The 19,468-nt window shown below is 44.6% G+C and overlaps 1 protein-coding gene across 2 annotated transcripts; it reads right to left on the bottom strand.

The window, feature by feature from the left end:
• Positions 1–1,113: 1,113 nt before the first annotated feature.
• Positions 1,114–12,257, bottom strand: LOC140208668 (uncharacterized). Of its 2 annotated transcripts, XR_011888861.1 has the most exons (3): positions 12,236–12,257; positions 4,179–6,980; positions 1,114–1,983 (listed from the first exon to the last, which is right to left on the bottom strand). XR_011888861.1 is itself a non-coding variant. In XM_072277526.1 (2 exons), exon 2 carries the CDS (start codon positions 6,654–6,656, stop codon positions 5,367–5,369), a length of 1,290 nt encoding a protein of 429 aa, XP_072133627.1. In that variant the 5' UTR covers positions 6,657–6,980; positions 12,236–12,257; the 3' UTR covers positions 2,002–5,366. The 2 variants fall into 2 exon arrangements, 1 of the variants encoding a protein (XP_072133627.1); XM_072277526.1 differs by lacking the exon at positions 1,114–1,983 and having other exon boundaries at positions 2,002–6,980.
• Positions 12,258–19,468: the final 7,211 nt, after the last annotated feature.

The raw sequence follows: 19,468 nt of genomic DNA, 5'->3' as shown, positions 1-19,468 counted from the left end.
CAGGAGAGTGGTCAGAAATAGCAATCTCTTTATATTCAATTGATCGAATTAATGGAATCATTTGACTATCAATAAAAACAAAGTCAATCCCAGTATAAGAATGATAGACATGAGAGAAAAAAGAATACTCCCTGTCCGTCAGATGCAGAAACCGCCAAGCATCAACTATACCACATTTAGTTAGAAAAGATTGGATAAACAAAGCTGATATACTAAGTGTGGCTGGTTTAATAAATGAGCGATCTAATACTGGATCTAACCAGCTGTTACAGTCTCGTCCCATCACAAGGGCGTAAGTACACAAATCTGGCAAAAATGAAAATAGACGTTCAAAAAATCCAGGATCATCTATGTTGGGGGCATAAACATGAGCAAAAACAATCAACTTACTGTCTAAACTCCCTGATACAATAACAAATCGACCATTAGGGTCCGAAACAACTTTATGCTGAATAAAGGAAACTGTATTATCTACAAAAATCGAAACTCCACGTGATTTTCCCTTAAACGAAGAGTGGAATTGCATACCCTTCCACCCAGTAAAAAAAAACGTAAGGTATCACAGCTGTGTATCTGTGTTTCTTGTAAAAAAAAATAATGGGTGCTTTTATTTTTTAATATAAGCAAACACTTTGTTCCTTTTGGTGGGGTAATTCAGCCCTTTCACATTCAAACTAAACAGGTTAATATTTTGAACCATTTTAAATACCAATCAACAAGTAATTAAAAGATCTAGCCATAAGTTATTAAAACTAGAAAGCAAACGGTAAAGTAAGGTATTCAAACGAACAATCATATATTCAACCCAATACAGCTCCCAGAGAGAAATAGGCCCTACCCCCTCCCCTACCCAAAGCGAGAAAGCTGACCAATAGACAGTCAGTGAGCTAAGAACTAAGTACCGGCCCCCAAAAATCCCGTTGACAGAAAAAAAAACTCCAGTCCTGCAAGGTCATTATGTCCCTACCAAGACACAACATAAAAAGTAAAATAACTCAGTATTCGAAAATATGAAAGGATCACTTCAAACAAATTCAAAGAAAGCTATATTAAAATAAAGCCTCAAAACGGGATAAAATAAAGTATCAAAAAAATATATAACAAAAGACAATATATGAATAGCCAAAACATGAGTTTAATAAAACCTTATTTCAATTTCATATTAACAGAAGAAAAAATTTGATCAAATAAGAAATATAAGTGTTAGACTTCATCCTTTAGAAACTCTTTTGCATCTTCAACTGAACTTATTCTTTTTCGCAATCCGTTCTTCAAAACAATACTCAGACGTGCGGGGAACTGAAGGGATGGTTTATATCCTTTATTATAAGACTCCAACATAACTTGTTTATATTTCATGCAATCAGCCAAAACTTCAGGCGAATAGTCTTCCACAAATCTAACCTTGTAATTTTGGAAATCGATCATTCCTTCTCTCTGGGTATGGCAAATTAAAAGGTCCTTAATTTGAAATTCATGAAAGGCTAGTCCGACCGAGCTGGGTTTCGCCGCCAAGGACAATGGCTTCTAAGTCAGCTCGGAAGTGAATAAAGCAGGGAAAAGCTGATTCAGAAAGTTTGCAAAAAATTTGTAGGGTCAGCACCTTCAATTGATTCTTCAAGACCCAGGATTCGCATGTTACTTCTCCTGTTTCTATTTTCGAGACTGATGATCCTTTTCAGCATTTTATCATTGGATAAAGATCACTCTTTGCAGAGTTTAATTGTATCTTCAATGTCCTCTTCAAGTGTCATTAGCTTCGCAGTATTCTCCTGAATTCGGTTCTCATACTCAAATAAAGTTCGCTGAATTGTATCCAATTTGTCGTTGAGCCGTTCAAACTCGTCAGAGAATTCCGATTTTTGCTGTTTAAGCAAGTCACTGATTGAATCCAAAGTGACTGGGGATTCATCTTCTGTTTCTCTTTCTTTTGCAAATGCTTTGGTTCTTTTCCCAGCCAGAGTAAAGCAGTATTGAAGTATTCTAATAAGGTTTCAAAAAAAAAAGACTGGTAGAGACAATTAAGTAAACAGGGTAGGAGCAATCGAAAAGTGACCAACAGGGCTCTGACTGCTTCTTATATCTAACATATGCTTCCTTCTTCCGCTTGACGAGTTGCCTCACGTGTTTCGTCAGCCACGGTTCCCTTTTCCGACCATTTTCTCCTTGGCTCAGTGATACAAACCTATCCTGAACCCAGCACAAGTAGTCCCTAAACTTCCTCCACATTACTTCTGTGCTTTCACCTTTGAACACCTGTTTCCAATTTACTCTCGCTAGTTCCTGCCTCATACATTCATAGTTAGCCCTTCCTCAGTTAAGCACTTTCCCATTTTGTCTGTTTTTATCCTTTTCCATAGCTATGCTGAAGCTAAGGGAGTTGTGGTCACTCTCACCAAAATGCTCCCCCACCAAGAGGTCTGCCACCTGACCAGGTTCATTACCCAGAACTAGATCCAGTATGGCCTCTCCTCTCGTCAGCCGGTCCCCATACTGTGTCAGGAATCCTTCTTGAACACATCTGACAAATTCAGCCCCGTCTATCCCCCTTGCAGTCAGGAGGTGCCAGTCAATATGAGGGAAGTTGAAGTCACCCATAACTACAACCCTGTATTTCCTGCACCATTCTAAAATCTGCCTGCTTATCTGCTCCTCAGTGTCCCGAAGGCTATTTGGGGGCCTATAGACTACTCCCAGCACAGTGATTGATCCCTTCCTATTTCTGACTTCCACCCACACCGACTCAGTGGACACTCCCTCTGCAGCATCCTCCCTTTCTACAGGCGTGATACTATCCCTGATCAGTAATGTTACTCCCCCCCTTTTCTACCTCCCATCCTATTCCTTGTAAAACACCTAAACCCCGGTACCTGCATCAGCCAATCCTGCCCTTCCTCCAGCCAAGTTTCAGTAATGGCCACAACATCGTAGTTCCATGTACTGATCCATTCTCTAAGTTCATCCCCTTTATTCCTAATACTCCTAGCATTGAAATACACACACTTCAACCCCTCGAACTGGCTACATTTATGATTTGTCCCCTGCCTGTCCTTCCTCACCAACTCAGAACACACAGCATCGTGCCCTTGTCCTCCTACCCTCATCTCTGCACTCACATTCTGATTCCCACCCCCCTGACAAACTAGTTTAAACCCTCCCCAACAGCTCCAACAAACCTGCCCACCAGGATATTGGTCCCTTTCCAGTTCAGGTGCAGCCCGTCCTTGTTGTACAGGTCAAACCTTCCCCAGAAGAGATCCCAATGCTCCAGAAATCTGAACCCCTGCCCCCTGCACCAACTCTTCAGCCACACTTTCAACTGCCATGACTTCCAGTTCCTACCCTCTGTCTCGTGGCACAGGCAGCAATCCTGAGATTACCATCCCTGAGATCCTGCTTTTTCACTTTTTTCCTAACTCCCAATATTCCTACGCTCCAAAGAATAAGGACCTAATTTGTTCAACCTTTTGCTGTAACTTAGGAGATGAAACCCAGGCAACATTTTAGTAAATCTCCTCCGTACTCTCTCAATTTTATTGACATATTTCCTATAATTTGGTTACCAGAACTGTATACAATACTCCAAATTTGGCCTTACCAATGCCTTGTACAATTTCAACATTACATCCCAACTCCTATACTCAATGCTCTGATTTATAAAGGCCAGCATACCAAAAGCTTTCTTCACCACCCTATCCAAACGAGACTCCACCTTCAGGGAACTATGCACCATTACTCCTAGATCCCTCTGTTCTACTGCATTCTTCAGTGCCCTACCATTTACCATGTATGCCCTATTTTGATTACTCCTACCAAAATGCAGCACCTCACATTTATCAGCATTAAGCTCCTTCTGCCATCTTTCAGCCCACTCTTCTAAGTGGTCTAAATCTCTCTGCAAGCTTTGAAAACCTCCTTCATGATCCACAACTCCACCTATCTTAGTATCATCTGCATACTTACTAATCCAATTTACCACCCCATCATCCAGATAATTAATATATATGACAAACAACATTGGACCCAGTACAGATCCCTGAGGTTTAGTCATCAGAGACAATTGTGCTGTCCCTGACTTCCCACATTCTACAATCGGAGCACTGGATTGCCCTATCTACTGCCTCCATTACCAACTCCTAAGTTAATCAAAATAATTAAAGAAACATACCCAGCCTTACCTTACTGGGAGCAAGCTCGTCCTCTGCCTTTGCTCGCCGAAACTTCTCGAGCCAAAGCCTCAAAGCTCCACTCCTTCACTGACCCCACTCACTCACTGGCTTGAGCTGCCCCTCTTTTCACTTGTTTGTTGAGCTTCTCAATTTTCAATTGCCCAATCAGCTGCTTTCTGCTGGGTCTGAGCTGTTCAAATCTTGATTGACTTGATTGCACAACCCAACTGCCAAAATCTCTTGAGCCAAAGCCTCAAAGCTCCACTCCTTCACTGGCCGCTCTCCACTCCAGTCCACGTTAAACTCCAGTCCCATTAAAGGTGAATATGCAGCAGAAGAAACTCCTCCCATGCCCAGTGACCAGGGTGCAGAACTGGGTGTGGTGAGCAGCAGCAATAATTGCAGAGTTCAGCACCGACAGTCACTCTCGAAATTGCATTCAGCAATGGTGACGGACAAATATCCAGCATGCAGCTTATTGAAACTTTCTCCCCAGTGTGAACCCGGCAGTGTGTCACAAATAACATGCTGTAAGGTTTCACAGCTAATGTAACGGCCTCTGTGCAATGTTTCACTGCTGAGGTAATGTTTTCTCTGTAACAGCAATGTTTAGGTTACGACTAGAGACAACAGGGTTTTTGAATGCAGGGCTATCTAATGACAGAAATGTTCTTTCTTGTTCGTCAGGAAGAGGAATTTTTGCGGTGTTTTACCGGGGAGAGATGAGAAGACATGAATGGAGAGAGTGGGCCCTTTTTCTTCTTTATTTTTTCTTTACTAGCCCTATAGTCAAAGAAAGAACTATAAAGCCTAATCGTTTAATCGCATATTATGTACCATTTATTATTTCGGGGTACTGATATGTAACAGGGAACACATCAAGCAGCTTCCACCCAAACAAGATTTCTTAAGTTTGGCCGGGCTGGGGGGCTATCACCCCCTATATTAAGCTGCTAGCCAAAGTGAGAATTACATAAGGTTAGAATACTGAGTGAATTGCTTCCCACATTCACAGCAGGTGAACGACCTCTCCCTGGTGTGAACTCAATGATGCACATTCGGCAGAGATGGCTGAGAGAATCTCTTACCGAAGTCTGAGCAGGTGATCGGCCTCTACCCAGTGTGAACTCAATGATGCACATTCGGTGGAGATGGCTGAGAAAATCTCTTCCCGAAGTCTGAGCAGGTGATCAGTCTCTACCCAGTGTGAGCTCGCTGGTGTTTCTGTAGGTTCGATGACCGACTGAATCCCTTCCCACACACTGAGCAGGTGAACGGCCTCTCCCCTGTGTGAACTCGCTGATGTACCTTCAGTTGGGATGACCAAGTGAATCCCTTTCCACAGTCTGAGCAGGAGAAGGGCCACTCTCCAGTGTGAACTCGCTGATGAACCTTCAGGTGGGATGAGCAAGTGAATGCCTTCCCGCAGTCGGAGCAGGTGAACGGCCTGTCCCCAGTGTGAATAGACCAGTGTGCTTGTAGGCGGGATGATCGAATGAATCCCTTCCCACACACTGAGCAGGTGAACGGCCTCTCCCCAGTGTGAACTCGCTGGTGTCTGAGTAGGACACATGACGAAGTGAATCCCTTCCCACAGTCTGAGCAGGTGAACGGCCTCTCCCCAGTGTGAACTCGCTGATGTACCTTCAGTTGAGATGAGCAACGGAATCTCTTCCCGCAGTCTGAGCAGGTGAACGGCCTCTCCCCAGTGTGAACTCGCTGATGTCTCTGTAGGACAAGTGACGAAGTGAATCCCTTCCCACAGTCTGAGCAGGTGAACGGCCTCTCCCCAGTGTGAACTCGCTGATGTACCTTCAGTTGAGATGACACAGTGAATCCCTCCCCACAGTCTGAGCAGGTGAACGGCCTCTCCCCAGTGTGAACTCGCTGATGTACCTTCAGTTGGGATGACGAAGTGAATCCCTTCCCACAGTCTGAGCAGGTGAACGGCCTCTCCCCAGTGTGAACTCGCTGATGTACCTTCAGGTGGGATGAGCAAGTGAATCCCTTCCCGCAGTCGGAGCAGATGAACGGCCTCTCCCCAGTATGAAAAGACCAGTGTGCTTGTAGGTCGGATGATCGAAAGAATCCCTTCCCACACACTGAGCAGGTGAACGGCCTCTCCCCAATGTGAACTCGCTGGTGTCTGTGTAGAACAGAGGATGAAGTGAATCCCTTCCCACAGTCGGAGCAGGTGAACGGCCTCTCCCCAGTGTGAACTCTCTGATGCACCTTCAGTAGGGATGAGCAAGTGAATCCCTTCCTGCAGTCTGAGCAGGTGAATGGCTTCTCTCCAGTGTGAACTCGCTGATGAACCTTCAGGTGGGATGAGCAAGTGAATCTCTTCCCACAGTCCAAGCAGGTGAACAGCCGCTCCCCAGTGTGAACTGACTGGTGTCTCAGTAGGTCAGATGAGTTAATGAATCCCTTCCCACAGTCTGAGCAGGTGAACGGCCGCTCCCCGGTGTGATCTCGCTGGTGAGCCATTAGGTCGGATGACCGAGTGAATCCTTTCCCACAAATTCAGCAGATGACCAAATTTCTGCCCAGGGTGAACTGACTGGTGTGTCTACAGGTGGGATGACCAACTGAATGCCTTCTCACCCACAGAACAAATGAATGACCTTGTCCGGTGTGAACTTGCTGATATATCTTCAGTTGAAATGACTGAGTGAATCCCTCCCCACAGTCTGAGCAGGAAGGATGATCGAGTGAATCCCTTGCTCCACTTCTCAAATATCCGGACAGATACAGCAAAACTGGCGTGTTGTGTTCGAGATTCCCGTAGACAGATTCCTTGTCATTTTTAACCTGTAAAAAGATTTACAAAATGAATCAACGGGTGTCGGACAATATTTCAGATCAGATCACTTGAGTTGTCAAAGTGTATTCTCGCATCACACTATTACAGTGAGGTTCAACCCAAGTTGGAGAGAGAAATCATCTTCCAACTGGGCACAGTGCTGGTATCTGGAATGACCATCAAACTCTCTGATGCTCTTCCTGTCTCTATAAGAATGGGGCATTTCTGCCATCTCCAATCTGTGACCTGGCTCAGTTTGACTCTCTCCATTGTTATTATTCCCTGTTCCTGCTGAGCAGCATGGGTGCCTGGCCCCACAGTAACTGAAACAGTCTCACGCAAATTGTCTTTCTTGATGTGTAGCGAGGATTTTCTTTTATGTATTATTAACTTAAAGTGCCACAGTTTTAACGCCATATAAAAAAATTCCTGCTGAGATGAATGGTTGGTCTGCGCAGCTGTTAAAAGGACTTAAAGTGAATTTTTGTATTATTTCAGGTTCTTGTCACAGTCACAGAAAATTACAACACAGAAACAGGCCCTTTGGGCCATCTGGTTTGTGCTGAACTATTTAAACCACCCACTCCCATACCCCTACCATCCAGGTACCTATAGAAACCTCTTAAATGTTGAAATTGAGTTCGCATGCACCACTTGTTCTGGCTGCTCATTCCACACCCAGATGACCATCTGTGTGAAGAAGTTACCCCTCATGTTCCCCTTAACGTTTCACTTTTCACCCTTAACCCATGGCCTCTGGTTGTAGTCCCACACCATCTCAGTGGAGAAAGCCAGCTTGCATTTACCCCATCTGTGCCCCTCTATCACAATCAAATCTTTGCTCAATCTTCCACATTCCAAGGAATAAAGTCCTGATCTGTTCAATCATTCCTTATAACCCAAGTCCTCCAGACCTGGCAACATCCTTGTGAATTTTTGCAGAACTCTTTCAACCTCTTTTACATCTTTCCTGTAGGTAGGTGACCACAACTGCAAACAAGACTCCAAATTAGGCCTCACCAATATCTTCTACAAGTCAACATAACATCCATAAGACCGAAAGAAGCTGCAGAAGATCGTGAACACGGCGCAGCACATCACACAAACCAATCTTCCGTCCGTGGACTTACATTACACCGCACGCTGTCGGAGCAGTGCTGCCAGGATAATCAAGGACACGACCCACCCAGCAAACACACTTTTTGTCCCTCTTCCCTCCGGGAGAAGGTTCAGGAACTTGAAGACTGGTACGGCCAGATTTGGGAACAGCTTCTTTCCAACTGTGATAAGATGCTGAACGGATCCTGACCCGGATCAGGGCCGTACCCTCCAAATATCCGGACCTGCCTCTCGGTTTTTTTCCACTACCTTACTTCCCATTTTTCTATTTTCTATTTATGATTTTTAATTTAAATTTTTAATATTGACTAATTTTAACTACTTTTAATATTTTAATATTTAATATTTGTAATCCAGGGAGTGTGAAGCGCAGAATCAAATATCGCTGTGATGTTTGTACATTCTAGTACAAATTGTTTGGCGACAATAAAATATAAAGTATCTATCATTGTCAGTACTTTGGTTCATGAAGGCCAATGGGCTGAAATCCTGCTTTCCGTCTCTATCTTACTGTGACACCACTTTCAGTGAATTAAGGACTTGTATTCCCAGGTCACTTTCTTCTACAACTCTCCACTGTGCCCAACCAGTCACTGTGAAAGACCTCCCTTGGTAGGTCATACCAAAGTGCAACAACTCACACTTCTCTGCATTAAATTCCGTTTTCCATTTCTCAAACTATTTTTCCAGCTGGTCCAGATCGCACTGCAAGCCTTGATACTCTTCCTCGCTGACCACTACACCACCAATCTTAGCGTCAGCCACAAATTTGCTGATCCAGTTAACCACACTATCATCCAGATTACTGATATAGATGACAAACAACAACAGATCCAGCACTGATCCCTGTGGCACACCACTAGTCACAGGCCTCCAGTCAGAGAGGCAACCATCTGCTACCACACACTGGCTTCTCCCAAAGACAGTGTCTCATCCAATTTACTATCTCATCTTGAATGCTGAGTGACTGAACCTTCTTGACCAACCTCCCATATGAGACTTTGTCAAGTGCCTTGTTAAAGTCCATGTAGACAACATCCACTGCCTTGCCTTCATCCACTTTCCTGATAACTTCCTCCAGAGACTCTATAAGATTTGTTAGACATGACCTACCATGCACAAAGCCATGCTGTCTATCCTTAATCAGTCCACATCTATCCAAATACTTATATATCCGGTTCCTGCAAATACATTTCAATAACTTTCCCACTACTGATGTCAAGCTCACCAATGTACAATTTCTTAGTTTATTTTTACAGCCTTCCTTGAACAGCGGAACAACATTGGCTGCCCTCCAATCCTCCAGTACCTCACCTGGCTCTAAAGATCATTTAAATATCTGTCCTTGTGCCCCGACAATTTCTGCACTTGTCTGCCGCAGGGTCCCAGGGAAGAACTTGTCAGGCCCTGGGGATTTATCCACGCTAATTTGCCTTAAGACAGCAAACACCTCCACCTCTGTAGTCTGTCCAAGGTCCCTGAGGTTGATGCTGCTTTGCCTCACTTCTATAGACTGTGTGTCCATCTCCTGTGTAAATACAGATGCAGAAAAAAATCTCCCACATCTATTTTGTCTCAGATCAGAACTACTGTTCTGATCTTGCATAGGATTAATTTTTTTTCCCCCCTTGCAATCCTTTTTGCTCTTAACATATCTGCAGAATCCCCGTGGATTCTCCTTCACCATGTCTGCTGGGGCAACCTCATGTCTTCTTTGTCTTTCTTAAGTGTTCACTTGAATTCCCTGTACTTCATAAGTACCCCATTTGTTCCTATCTGCCCGTACCTGGTATGCGCCTCCTTTTTATTGATCTGGCAGATGAAGCACAAAGGGCTGATAGAGCTGCATGGTGGGAGGTGGGGGTGGGGGAGGGTTAAACTAAAGTTGCAGGGGGAATGGGAGCCTGAATAACAGAACAGATACTGGAGACGTTGTGGAGACAGTTGTTGTTCAGACCTCAGACAAAGACAGGAATGAAAAAGCTAAGCATGGTGCAGTGAATATGCTCAATCCTGTATATTTCAATACAAGGAGCAGCTTAGGAAAGGCGGATGTGTTCAGGGCATGGATCAACACCTGGAATTATGACACTAGGATCTGGCAACTGTGGCCTGGGACAGGCTGTTTTGTGGCAAAGGTGTGCTTGGTAAATTCAGGCCTTCAAAGCAAAATTTTGTAAGCACAAAGTGGGTATGTGCTTGTCAGAATAAAAGATAAAGATAGAAACTGTATCTCTTGGTTTTCAAGAGATATTGAGACCCTGGTGAAGCACAAAATGGAGTTGCATCACAGAGATAGGCAGGTAGGTTCTTATGGAGTATAAGAAATTCAAGAGAACACATTAGAAATAAATCAGGATGGCTAAAAGAAAGCATGAGATTGCCCTCGCAAAAAAGATAAAGGATAATTGTCAGAGATTCTAGAAATAGATTAAGAACAAAAGGATTGCAAGGCACAAAGTTGGTCCTCTGGAAGACCGGAATAGCAATCCACGTGTGGAACGAAAGCAGATGGGTGAGATCTTAATTTTTTTTTATCTCATTTATCAGGAGATGGACAGAGTGTCAATGAGAGTGTGGAAAAGCAGCATTAAAATTGTGGACCCTGTACAGATTAAAGAAGAGGAGATGTTTGCTATCCTGAGGCAGATTAGGGTGGATAAATCTCCGGGGCATGACAAGGCGCTCCCTCGGACCCTACGGGAGGCAAGTGCAGAAATAGTTGGGGCCCTAGCAGAGATAATTAAATCATCCTTAGTAATGGGAGAGTTATCAGAGGATTGTAGGGTAGCCAAAGTAATTTTGCTGTTCAACATAGAACATAGAAATCTACAGCATATTCCAGGCCATTCAGCCCACAATGTTGTGCCAACCATGAAACTTACTCTAGAAACTGCCTAGAATTTCCCTAGCACATAGATCTCTATTTTTCTAAGCTCCATGTACCTACCTAAGAGGCTGTTAAAAGACCCTATTGTATCTGCCTCGACCACCACTGCTGGCAGTGCATTCCACACACCCACCACTCTCTGTGTAAAAAAACTTACCCCTGACATCCCCTCGGTATCTATTTCCAAGCACCTTAAAACTATGCCCCTCGTGTTAGCCTTTTCAGCCCTGGGGAAAAACCTCTGGCTATCCACACGATCAATGTCCCTCATCATTTTATACATCTAAAAAAGGCTCTAAGCGTAAACAAGGATATTATACATTGCTTTGATGATTTGTTGGAAGTTTAAAAAGGTATGAGGGTATAGATAGGGTAAATGCAAGCAGCTTTTTCCACTGATGTTGGGCGAGACGACAACCAGAGGTCATGGGTAAGTGACTTCCCCATTTATACAACAAATACAATACAGCACAATACAGGCCCTTCGGCCCACAATGCTGTGCCAGACATTACTTACTTTAAAAATTACCTAGAGTTCCCCATAGCCCTCTATTTTTCTACGCACCATGTACCTATCCAGGAGCCTCTTAAAAGACCCTATTGTATCCGGCTTCATCACAGTGGCCGGCAGCCCATTCCACGCGCTCACCACCCTGTGTAAAAAAAACTCACCCCTTGTGGTGATGTCACGTGTCAGGACGTGACTGGGCAGAGTTCCCAGCATGCGCAGAAATGAAGAATTATCAAGAAGCATGGCAGTGTAAAACTTGTTTTTTTCTGCTGTTAAATACAAGTTCAGTTCTGCAGAATATGGTTTGTTATCAGTAACCCACGGTACGTATAAAGAACACAACACCCCTGACATCTCCTTCGTACCTGCTTCCAAGCGCCTTAAAACTGTGCCCTCTCTGCTGATTTTCTCTTGTTTGTGACTGGAGGCAGAACAAAGGTGATTTTCTCAACAGCTGATGTAAAAGATTTTGTTCCCTTTCTCCGAGTTCCCGATCCTTGCATTTAGACAGCTGGAGCTCAGCTCTGTCTGAGAGACCCATCGGTTCCCATTCCCTCATCAGCCGGAAGCTCCCCGGGGCCCGTGTACGGATGGTGGGGCTGAGAGAGAGGGAAGAGAGCAGGACTGTCCCGGGATTGCGGGTCATGGTGCCCGGAGATCACAGCAATTGTCCCTCCCACTCCGCTCTCCCCTTTCCATGTCTCCCCTCACCTTCTCCCTCATCCCCGGGGACGCGCTCTTACCTGCTGTCGGTCTTTTGAGGCTTTCCGTATACTGCGCGCATGCGTGATATTCGGCAACGTCGCAACGCTGACGCCTGCGCATTTGATCGGTGCTTCGGCAAGGGCGAAATTTCTATCGCACAGCTTTATGGGTAATCACGGTGCCATTAAAAGTTTCTGCATACACCAGTTCCACTTCCATAGCTCAGTTTTTTTTGTGCATATAGAAAATTCAGCAGCTGTTTTAATGCAGAAAGCGGCTCCCGTAAAAAATATACTCAATATCACCGTGTATCTAATACCAAAGTACAATCCTCGTACAAATGTAGATATAAAACTCAAGAGATTCTGCAGTTGCTGGAAATACAGTACAGAGACACACACACACACAAAATGCTAGAGGAACTCTGCAGTTCAGGCAGCAACTAAGCAGAGGAGTACACAGTCTAGGTATGCTGAAAGGGCTCGTCCTAAACGTTGTCTATTTATTCCACTCCACATTTGCTGCCTGATCTGTTGATTTCCACCACTAATTTACAGAAATTAACCACCTTTTTCTTCCAATCAAACTGTTTCAAAATGTTTCTGATCTTTCATTTGTAGCTATATCCTGCCGGCCTGATTTCTCTTCCTCCTCCTCCTTGTAAACTCTAAGTCCCATCTCTTTCTGGAGCCCCAAAGCCCTGAATCAGGCTGACAACTCTTTGTTTTCTGACTCTGCTCCATCAATGATTCACTCGCTCGTCTACTGTCAGACTTTAGAGGCACATTGCAACAACCCAGCTGTCTGAGACACAGTCCTTTGAAATTAGTGAAAATGACCCAAAACGTTGAAAAGAGCAGGGAAGAAGGAGCTTCAGCACCTTAGTCCAGAGCCCTGAAGAACGTTAAAACCACAGTGAGCTCATCGTCTTATTCAGCCTGGAGAAAAGCATGCAGAAAATTTCTTGCAGGTGAATAAGATGATGAGAGGCATTGGTCGTGTGAATAGCCAAAGGCTTTTTCCCAGGGTTGAAACGGATAACACGAGGGGGCATAGGTTTAAGCTGCTTGGAAATAGGTACAGAGGAGATGTCAGAGCTAAGTTTTTTTAAACAAAGAGTGGTGTTTGTGTGGAATGCACTGCCAGCAACAGTGGTGGAGGTGGATACAATGAAGTCTTGTAAGAGAATCTTAGAAAGGTACATGGAGCTTATGAAAATAGAGGGCTATACGGTTGGGTAACTCTAAGCAGTTTCTAGAGTAGGTTACATGGTCGGCACAACATTGTGGGCCGAAGGGTCTGTAATGTGCTGTAGATTTCTATGATTCTATGACATTCAAGGGAAATCTCCTATCCCACGGAGTGGTGACATGTTGTAACCTGTCGTCACAGGGAGAGTGAGAGGGAAATGGCAGGGATAGATTGTGATATACTGATATGGAACAGAAACATGGGCAGGAACTAAATGGGCCGAGTGACCTCTCTACTGTACATCGTGAGTGTGGTAGAGACAGTAAGTACCTGAGACACGGAATTTGATACAGAACTAATTTGTCTTTCACAGATCCATAATATTAAACACCACTCTAGTTTAGGGCTAACATCAGCAGAACTGACTCCTCCAATGCTCAGTGACTATGGTTCGGTCCTGGGTGGGATGAGCAGCCGCAAGAACTGCAGATTTTGACAGTAACAGAAAAGGAAGATGAGGCTCTGTTCTGGGGAGATGTTGAAAAAGAGGATTTGCCATAAATGCCAGCTGAACTGAATGTGGATAAATCATCTGGTACAGATAGATTGTATGTGAGGAAACTGCGAAGTTGTGGTCAGAATCTTCCAACATCTACAGCTTTGGGGTGCATCTGAGGACAAGAGAATAGGATATACAGTATTTTTGCTCAAAAGAGATGCAAGGATAAATCTAGCAATCCTAGATCAGGCAGATTAACCTCAGTGTAGGAAAGCCTTGCAAATGATAATCAGTCTCAGAACTAACACTTCGACAAAGTGTGACAATAACAGAAAAAATAGATTTATGAAAGGCAAGTCATGTTGAACTGATTAAATAATGGAGAGGGGGATTGATAGTTAGATATGGCCCTGGTGGCTAAAGGGATCAGGGGGTATGGAGAGAAGGCAGGTGCAGGGTTCTGAGTTGGATGATCAGCCATGATCATACTGAATGGCGGTGCAGGCTCGAAGGGCCGAAGGGCCTACTCCTGCACCTATTTTCTATGTTTCTAACAGTCCCTCAGTTACCTTGATGGCTAAATATTTAACATAGAGCTGATTTGAAGTTCCTCCCTGATGTGAAGTTGCTGGCGTTGCACCAGCTGGGATGATTGAGTAAACCTGTTTGCTCACTCCGGACAGAAATGTGGCCTCTATTTTATTGTAAACTCACCCGAGCATCATAAAGTGGATTAAGTGAATGAGTCATTTCGCACACACGGAGCAGATGAACGGCCGAATCCCAGTGCGAAACTGTTGGTGCACAGGTATTTTAAAATCTATCCCTGCCGTTCAGCTCTCACTCTCCCTGCGATAACAGGTTGGAACAAGTCACCACTCCCTGGGAGAAGAGACTTCCGCTGAATTACATAGAATCACAGGAACCTACAGCACATTACAGTCACTTCGGTCCAGGATGTTGCTCCAGCATTTTGCGTGTGTGTTTGTGTGTGTACATGTCAAGCAACTGCAGAATCTCTTGTTTTTTATATCTGCATTGTAAGAGGGTTTTACTTTGGCATGAAACACAGGGAATGCCTGTTGATATTCAGTATATTGTTTATGGGAGTTGCTGTCTGCATTAAAACAGGTGCTGAGTTTTTTGTACATACAAACACTGATCCATGGGCATGGAACCGGTGCTTGCAGACACTTTTAATGGCGTCGTGATTACCCAGAAAGCCCAGCGTTTAAATTACGCAGTCGCTGACTCACCGATTGAATGCGCTGGCGTCAGGGTTGCCGATGTTCCCGAATATCACGCATGCGCACAGTACACAACCGGCCTCGTGTGCATCCGATTGCAGGTAAGAACGATTCTCTGGTCGGACTTTTTCCAACACCGATTCTTCCCTTTCTCTCTCGATCACTATAAGGGCCCCAGGGGGCTTCCGGCTGATGAGGGAATGGGAACCGATGGGTCTCTCAGACAGAGCTGAGCTCCAGCTGTCTAAATGCAAGGATCGGGAACTCGGAGAAAGGGCACAAAATCTTTTACATCAGCTGTTGTGAAAATCACCTTTGTTCTGCCTCCAGTCACAAACCAGAGAAAATCTGCAGATGCTGGAAATCCGAGCAACACACACAAATTGCTGGAGGAACTCAGCATTAGTACTCTTTTCCATAGATGCTGCCTGGCCTGCTGAGTTCCTCCAGCATTTTGTGTCTGTTGCTTGTTCCACCTCCTCTTGTTCTGGACTTTTCTACCCGTGAGAACATGTTTTGACCCACTCTCTCTGGATCCATAATGATATCCAACACCTTGTCCTGGGCAACAAGTAGCTTTCACATCGCAAATGTGCCAGACTCCAATGAGACAGACTACTGCCCTTCCCTTCATATTCATTGGCATTGCCATCACTGAGTTCACCACCGTCAGTCACCTGGGGGAGGGTTCAGGGGAAATATTTATGTACAATACAGAAACTGGTGTTACCTGTGTGTACTGTGCTGACGCAAAAGTTGCTGGAGAAAGAAGGATTTTGGCACATTGGCCTTCATAAGCCAATGTACTGAGTACAGGAGATGGATGCTATGTTGACTCTGTATGAGAAATTGGTGATGCCTAACTTGGGACTATTGTGTGCAGTTTTGGTCACCTACCTAGAGGAAAGAAGTAAAATTCAGAAGGATATTGCTACGTCTGGAGGACTTGGTTATAAGGAAAGATTGAACAGGTCAGGACTTTATTCCTTGGAATGTAAAAGATTAAGGAAAGATTTGATGGAATTGTACCAAAATTATGAGGGTTATAGATAGGGTAAATGCAAGCTGGCTTTAACCACTGAGATGGTGTGGGACTACAACCAGAGGCCATGGGTTAAGGGTGAAAGGTGAAACGTTAAGGGGAACATGAGGGGAAACTTTTTCACACAGATGGTCATCCAGGTGTGGAATGAGCAGCCAGCAGAAGTGGTGAATGCGAGCTCAGTTTCACCATTTAAGAGGTTTGTGTAGGTACCTGGATGGTAGGGATATGGGAATAAAACATTTAAATAGTTCAGCACAAACTAGATGGGCCAAAGGGTCTGTTTCTGTGTTGTACTTTTCTATGACTGTGACAAGAACCTGAAATAATACTAATATTCACTCTAATTCCTTTTAACAGACCAACCATTCATCTCAGCAGCAAATTTTTATATGGCATTAAAACTGCGGCACTTTAAATTAACAGTGCATAAAAGAAGGTCCCAGCTGCAGGTCAACAAAGGCTATTTGTGTGAGAGTGTTTCAGTTCCTTTGGGGCCGGGCACCCATACAGCTCAGTGGGAACAGGGAATAATACCAATAGAGAGAGTCAAACTGAGCCAAGTCAGAGATTTGAGATGGTAGAAATGCCCCATTCTTATTGAGACAGGAAGAGCATCAGGGAGTTTGATTCCAGATACCAACACTGTGCCCAGTTAGAAGATGATTTCTCCTTCCAACTTGGGTTGATCCTTACTGTAACAGTGTGAAGTCAGTTCACACCTTGGCAACTCGAGTGATCTCATCTGAAATGTCCTTCACCCATTGATGGATTTTGTAAATCTTTTTACAGATTAATAACGACAAGGAATCTCTCTGCAGGAATCTTCAAAACAATACACCAGTTTTTCTGTCTCTGTCCAGATACTGAAGAACTGGAGCAAGTGATTCACTCAATCATCAGTCCTGCTCTGACTGTGGGGAGGAATTCACTTGGTCATCTAACCTGAAGGTACATCAGCGAGTTCACACTGGGGAGAGGCCGTTCACCTGCTCAGACTGCGGGAAGGGATTCGTTCAGTCATCCGACCTACTGGTGCACAAGCGAGTTCACACTGGGGAGAGGCCATTCACCTGCTCAGACTGTGGGAAGGGATTCCTTTCATCATCTAAACTGAAGGTACATCAGAGAGTTCACACTTGAGAGAGGCCATTCACCTGCTCAGACTGCGGGAAGGGTTTCACTCGGTCATTCCACCTGCAGAGACACCAACGAGTTCACATTGGATCGAGGCCTTTCACCTGTTCAGACATTGGAAAGAGTTTCTCTCAGCCATCTCCATCAAATGTGCATCATTGAGTTCACACTGGGGAGAGACCGTTCACCTGCTGTGAATGTAGGAAGGGATTCACTCAGTCATTTAACCTTGTGACACACTACCGGGTTCACACTGGGAGGAAGTTTCAATAAGCTGAATGCTGGATATTTGTCCATCACCGTTGCTGAATGCAATTTCGAGAGTGACTGTCGGTGCTGAACTCTGCAATTATTGCTGCTGCTCACCACACCCAGTTCTGCGCCCTGGTCACTGGGCATGGGAGGAGTTTCTTCTGCTGCACATTCACCTTTAATGGGACTGTTGTTTAATATCCTGGATCTGAGGCAAATAAATCAGTTCTGTTCGAATTCTTGTCTCTGGTACTTAGTGAATTTATAATGCACCTAGTGTACAGTAAAGACTCAACTCAGGCCAGCTGGACCCTGCCAGTGATTCTGTTCCACGATAGTCCTTTTAAATCCTCCCCTGTTGTTCCCCTCTTGCTCTCCCTGTGGTGATGGGTTCCAAACAGTCACCACTGTGTGGGTGAAGGGGTTCCCCTTGAATTTTCTGCAGACTGAAGAAGTCAAATTGACTGCAGTTCTAGCTGACATGTTCTTCACCCCTCAAATCCCTGGGCTGAGGAAGAATGACATTGGTAGTTCACCTTCTTATTTCCACATTATAGGTCATTTTCCCTGCTTCTGAAGGGTTAACAAAGAAACATAGAAAACCTACAGCACAATACAGGCCCTTCAGCCCACAAAGTTTAACCAAACATGCCCCTACCTTAAAAATTACTAGGGTTACCCATAGCCCTCTGCTTTTCTAAGCTCCATGTACCAATCCAAAAGTCTTTTCAAATACCTGATCGTATACACCTCCACCACTGTCATCGGCAGCCCATTCCAGGCGCTCACCACTCTCTGCATAAAAACTTACCGTAGACATCTCCTTTGTACCTACTCCCAAGCACCTTAAATCTGTGTCCTCTTGTGGCAGCCCTGGGGCAAAAAAGCCCCTGGCTATCCACACGATCAATGCCTCGCATCATCTTATACACCTCTGTCAGGTTACCTCTCATCCTTCTTCACTCCAAGGAGAAAACGCCGAGTTCACTCAACCTGTCTTCAGAGAGCATGTCCCCCCCACCCCCAATCCAGGCAACATCCTTGTACATCTCCTCTGCACCCTTCTGTGGTTTCCACATCCTTCCTGTAGTGAGGCAACCAGAACTGACAACAGTACTCCAAGTGGGTTCTGACCAGCATCCTACATAGCTGCCAGGGTTGTTAGAAAAAGCCACTGTCCTCTCAAGACTGAAAACAGAATGAGAAGCCATTAGTTGGATGTTGAACGGAGCAGGGTCAGAAACCAGAGGCGAGTCTGCACAGGGCAGAGTTTGGGGCTCTGGACGATGGTCGGGGTAAGAACGTATGATGAGGAGAAGGGAATCAGCAGCGGGGTGTGGCAATAAGTGACAGAGTAGCAACATTTGGAAGCTGATTGACAGAGAAAGTAATTTGGTTGTCTGACTGATGACAGAAACAATGCCTGTGGTGAGGTGCTCCACTGGTCGAGGAACATGTGTGTTGGGAATGGTTTTATCTATTGAGGGAGTTGTTCCTGCTTGGTTATCCTGTAATATTATATCTGGATGGTTATTATGGATTGTCCTATCTGAAATAATGTATTGACTATCATATAAATTGTGAGATTTTGACTCTAAAACCGGATCAGGCTTGAATTTATGGTGCCTTTATGAAGTTACGGTGGTCATTCATAAGTTTATATTTTAAAGCAAGGTTTTAGTGAATGATATTTGCTATTTGATTGTACCTGTGTACGTAATCCGATTGAGTTCAACTGCTGCAGGATCCCAGAATGTGTTGGACTGTGTCTGGTTTCTCTTGGCATTTTCTGCATTAATCACCTTGCTTGTTTGTATTTTATGCATTTTTGATTTATTTTCTTTGTTAACCACCTTGGCCTGTATTTCTGCGAGGAATCCCTCTGTTTCAGGGAAGAGGTCTC

Source organism: Mobula birostris, chromosome 13 (genome assembly GCF_030028105.1).
Source record: "Mobula birostris isolate sMobBir1 chromosome 13, sMobBir1.hap1, whole genome shotgun sequence".
Taxonomy (NCBI): Eukaryota; Metazoa; Chordata; class Chondrichthyes; order Myliobatiformes; family Myliobatidae; genus Mobula; species Mobula birostris.
Note: the sequence above shows the minus strand (reverse complement) of the source record. Positions and strands in the feature narration are given on the sequence as shown.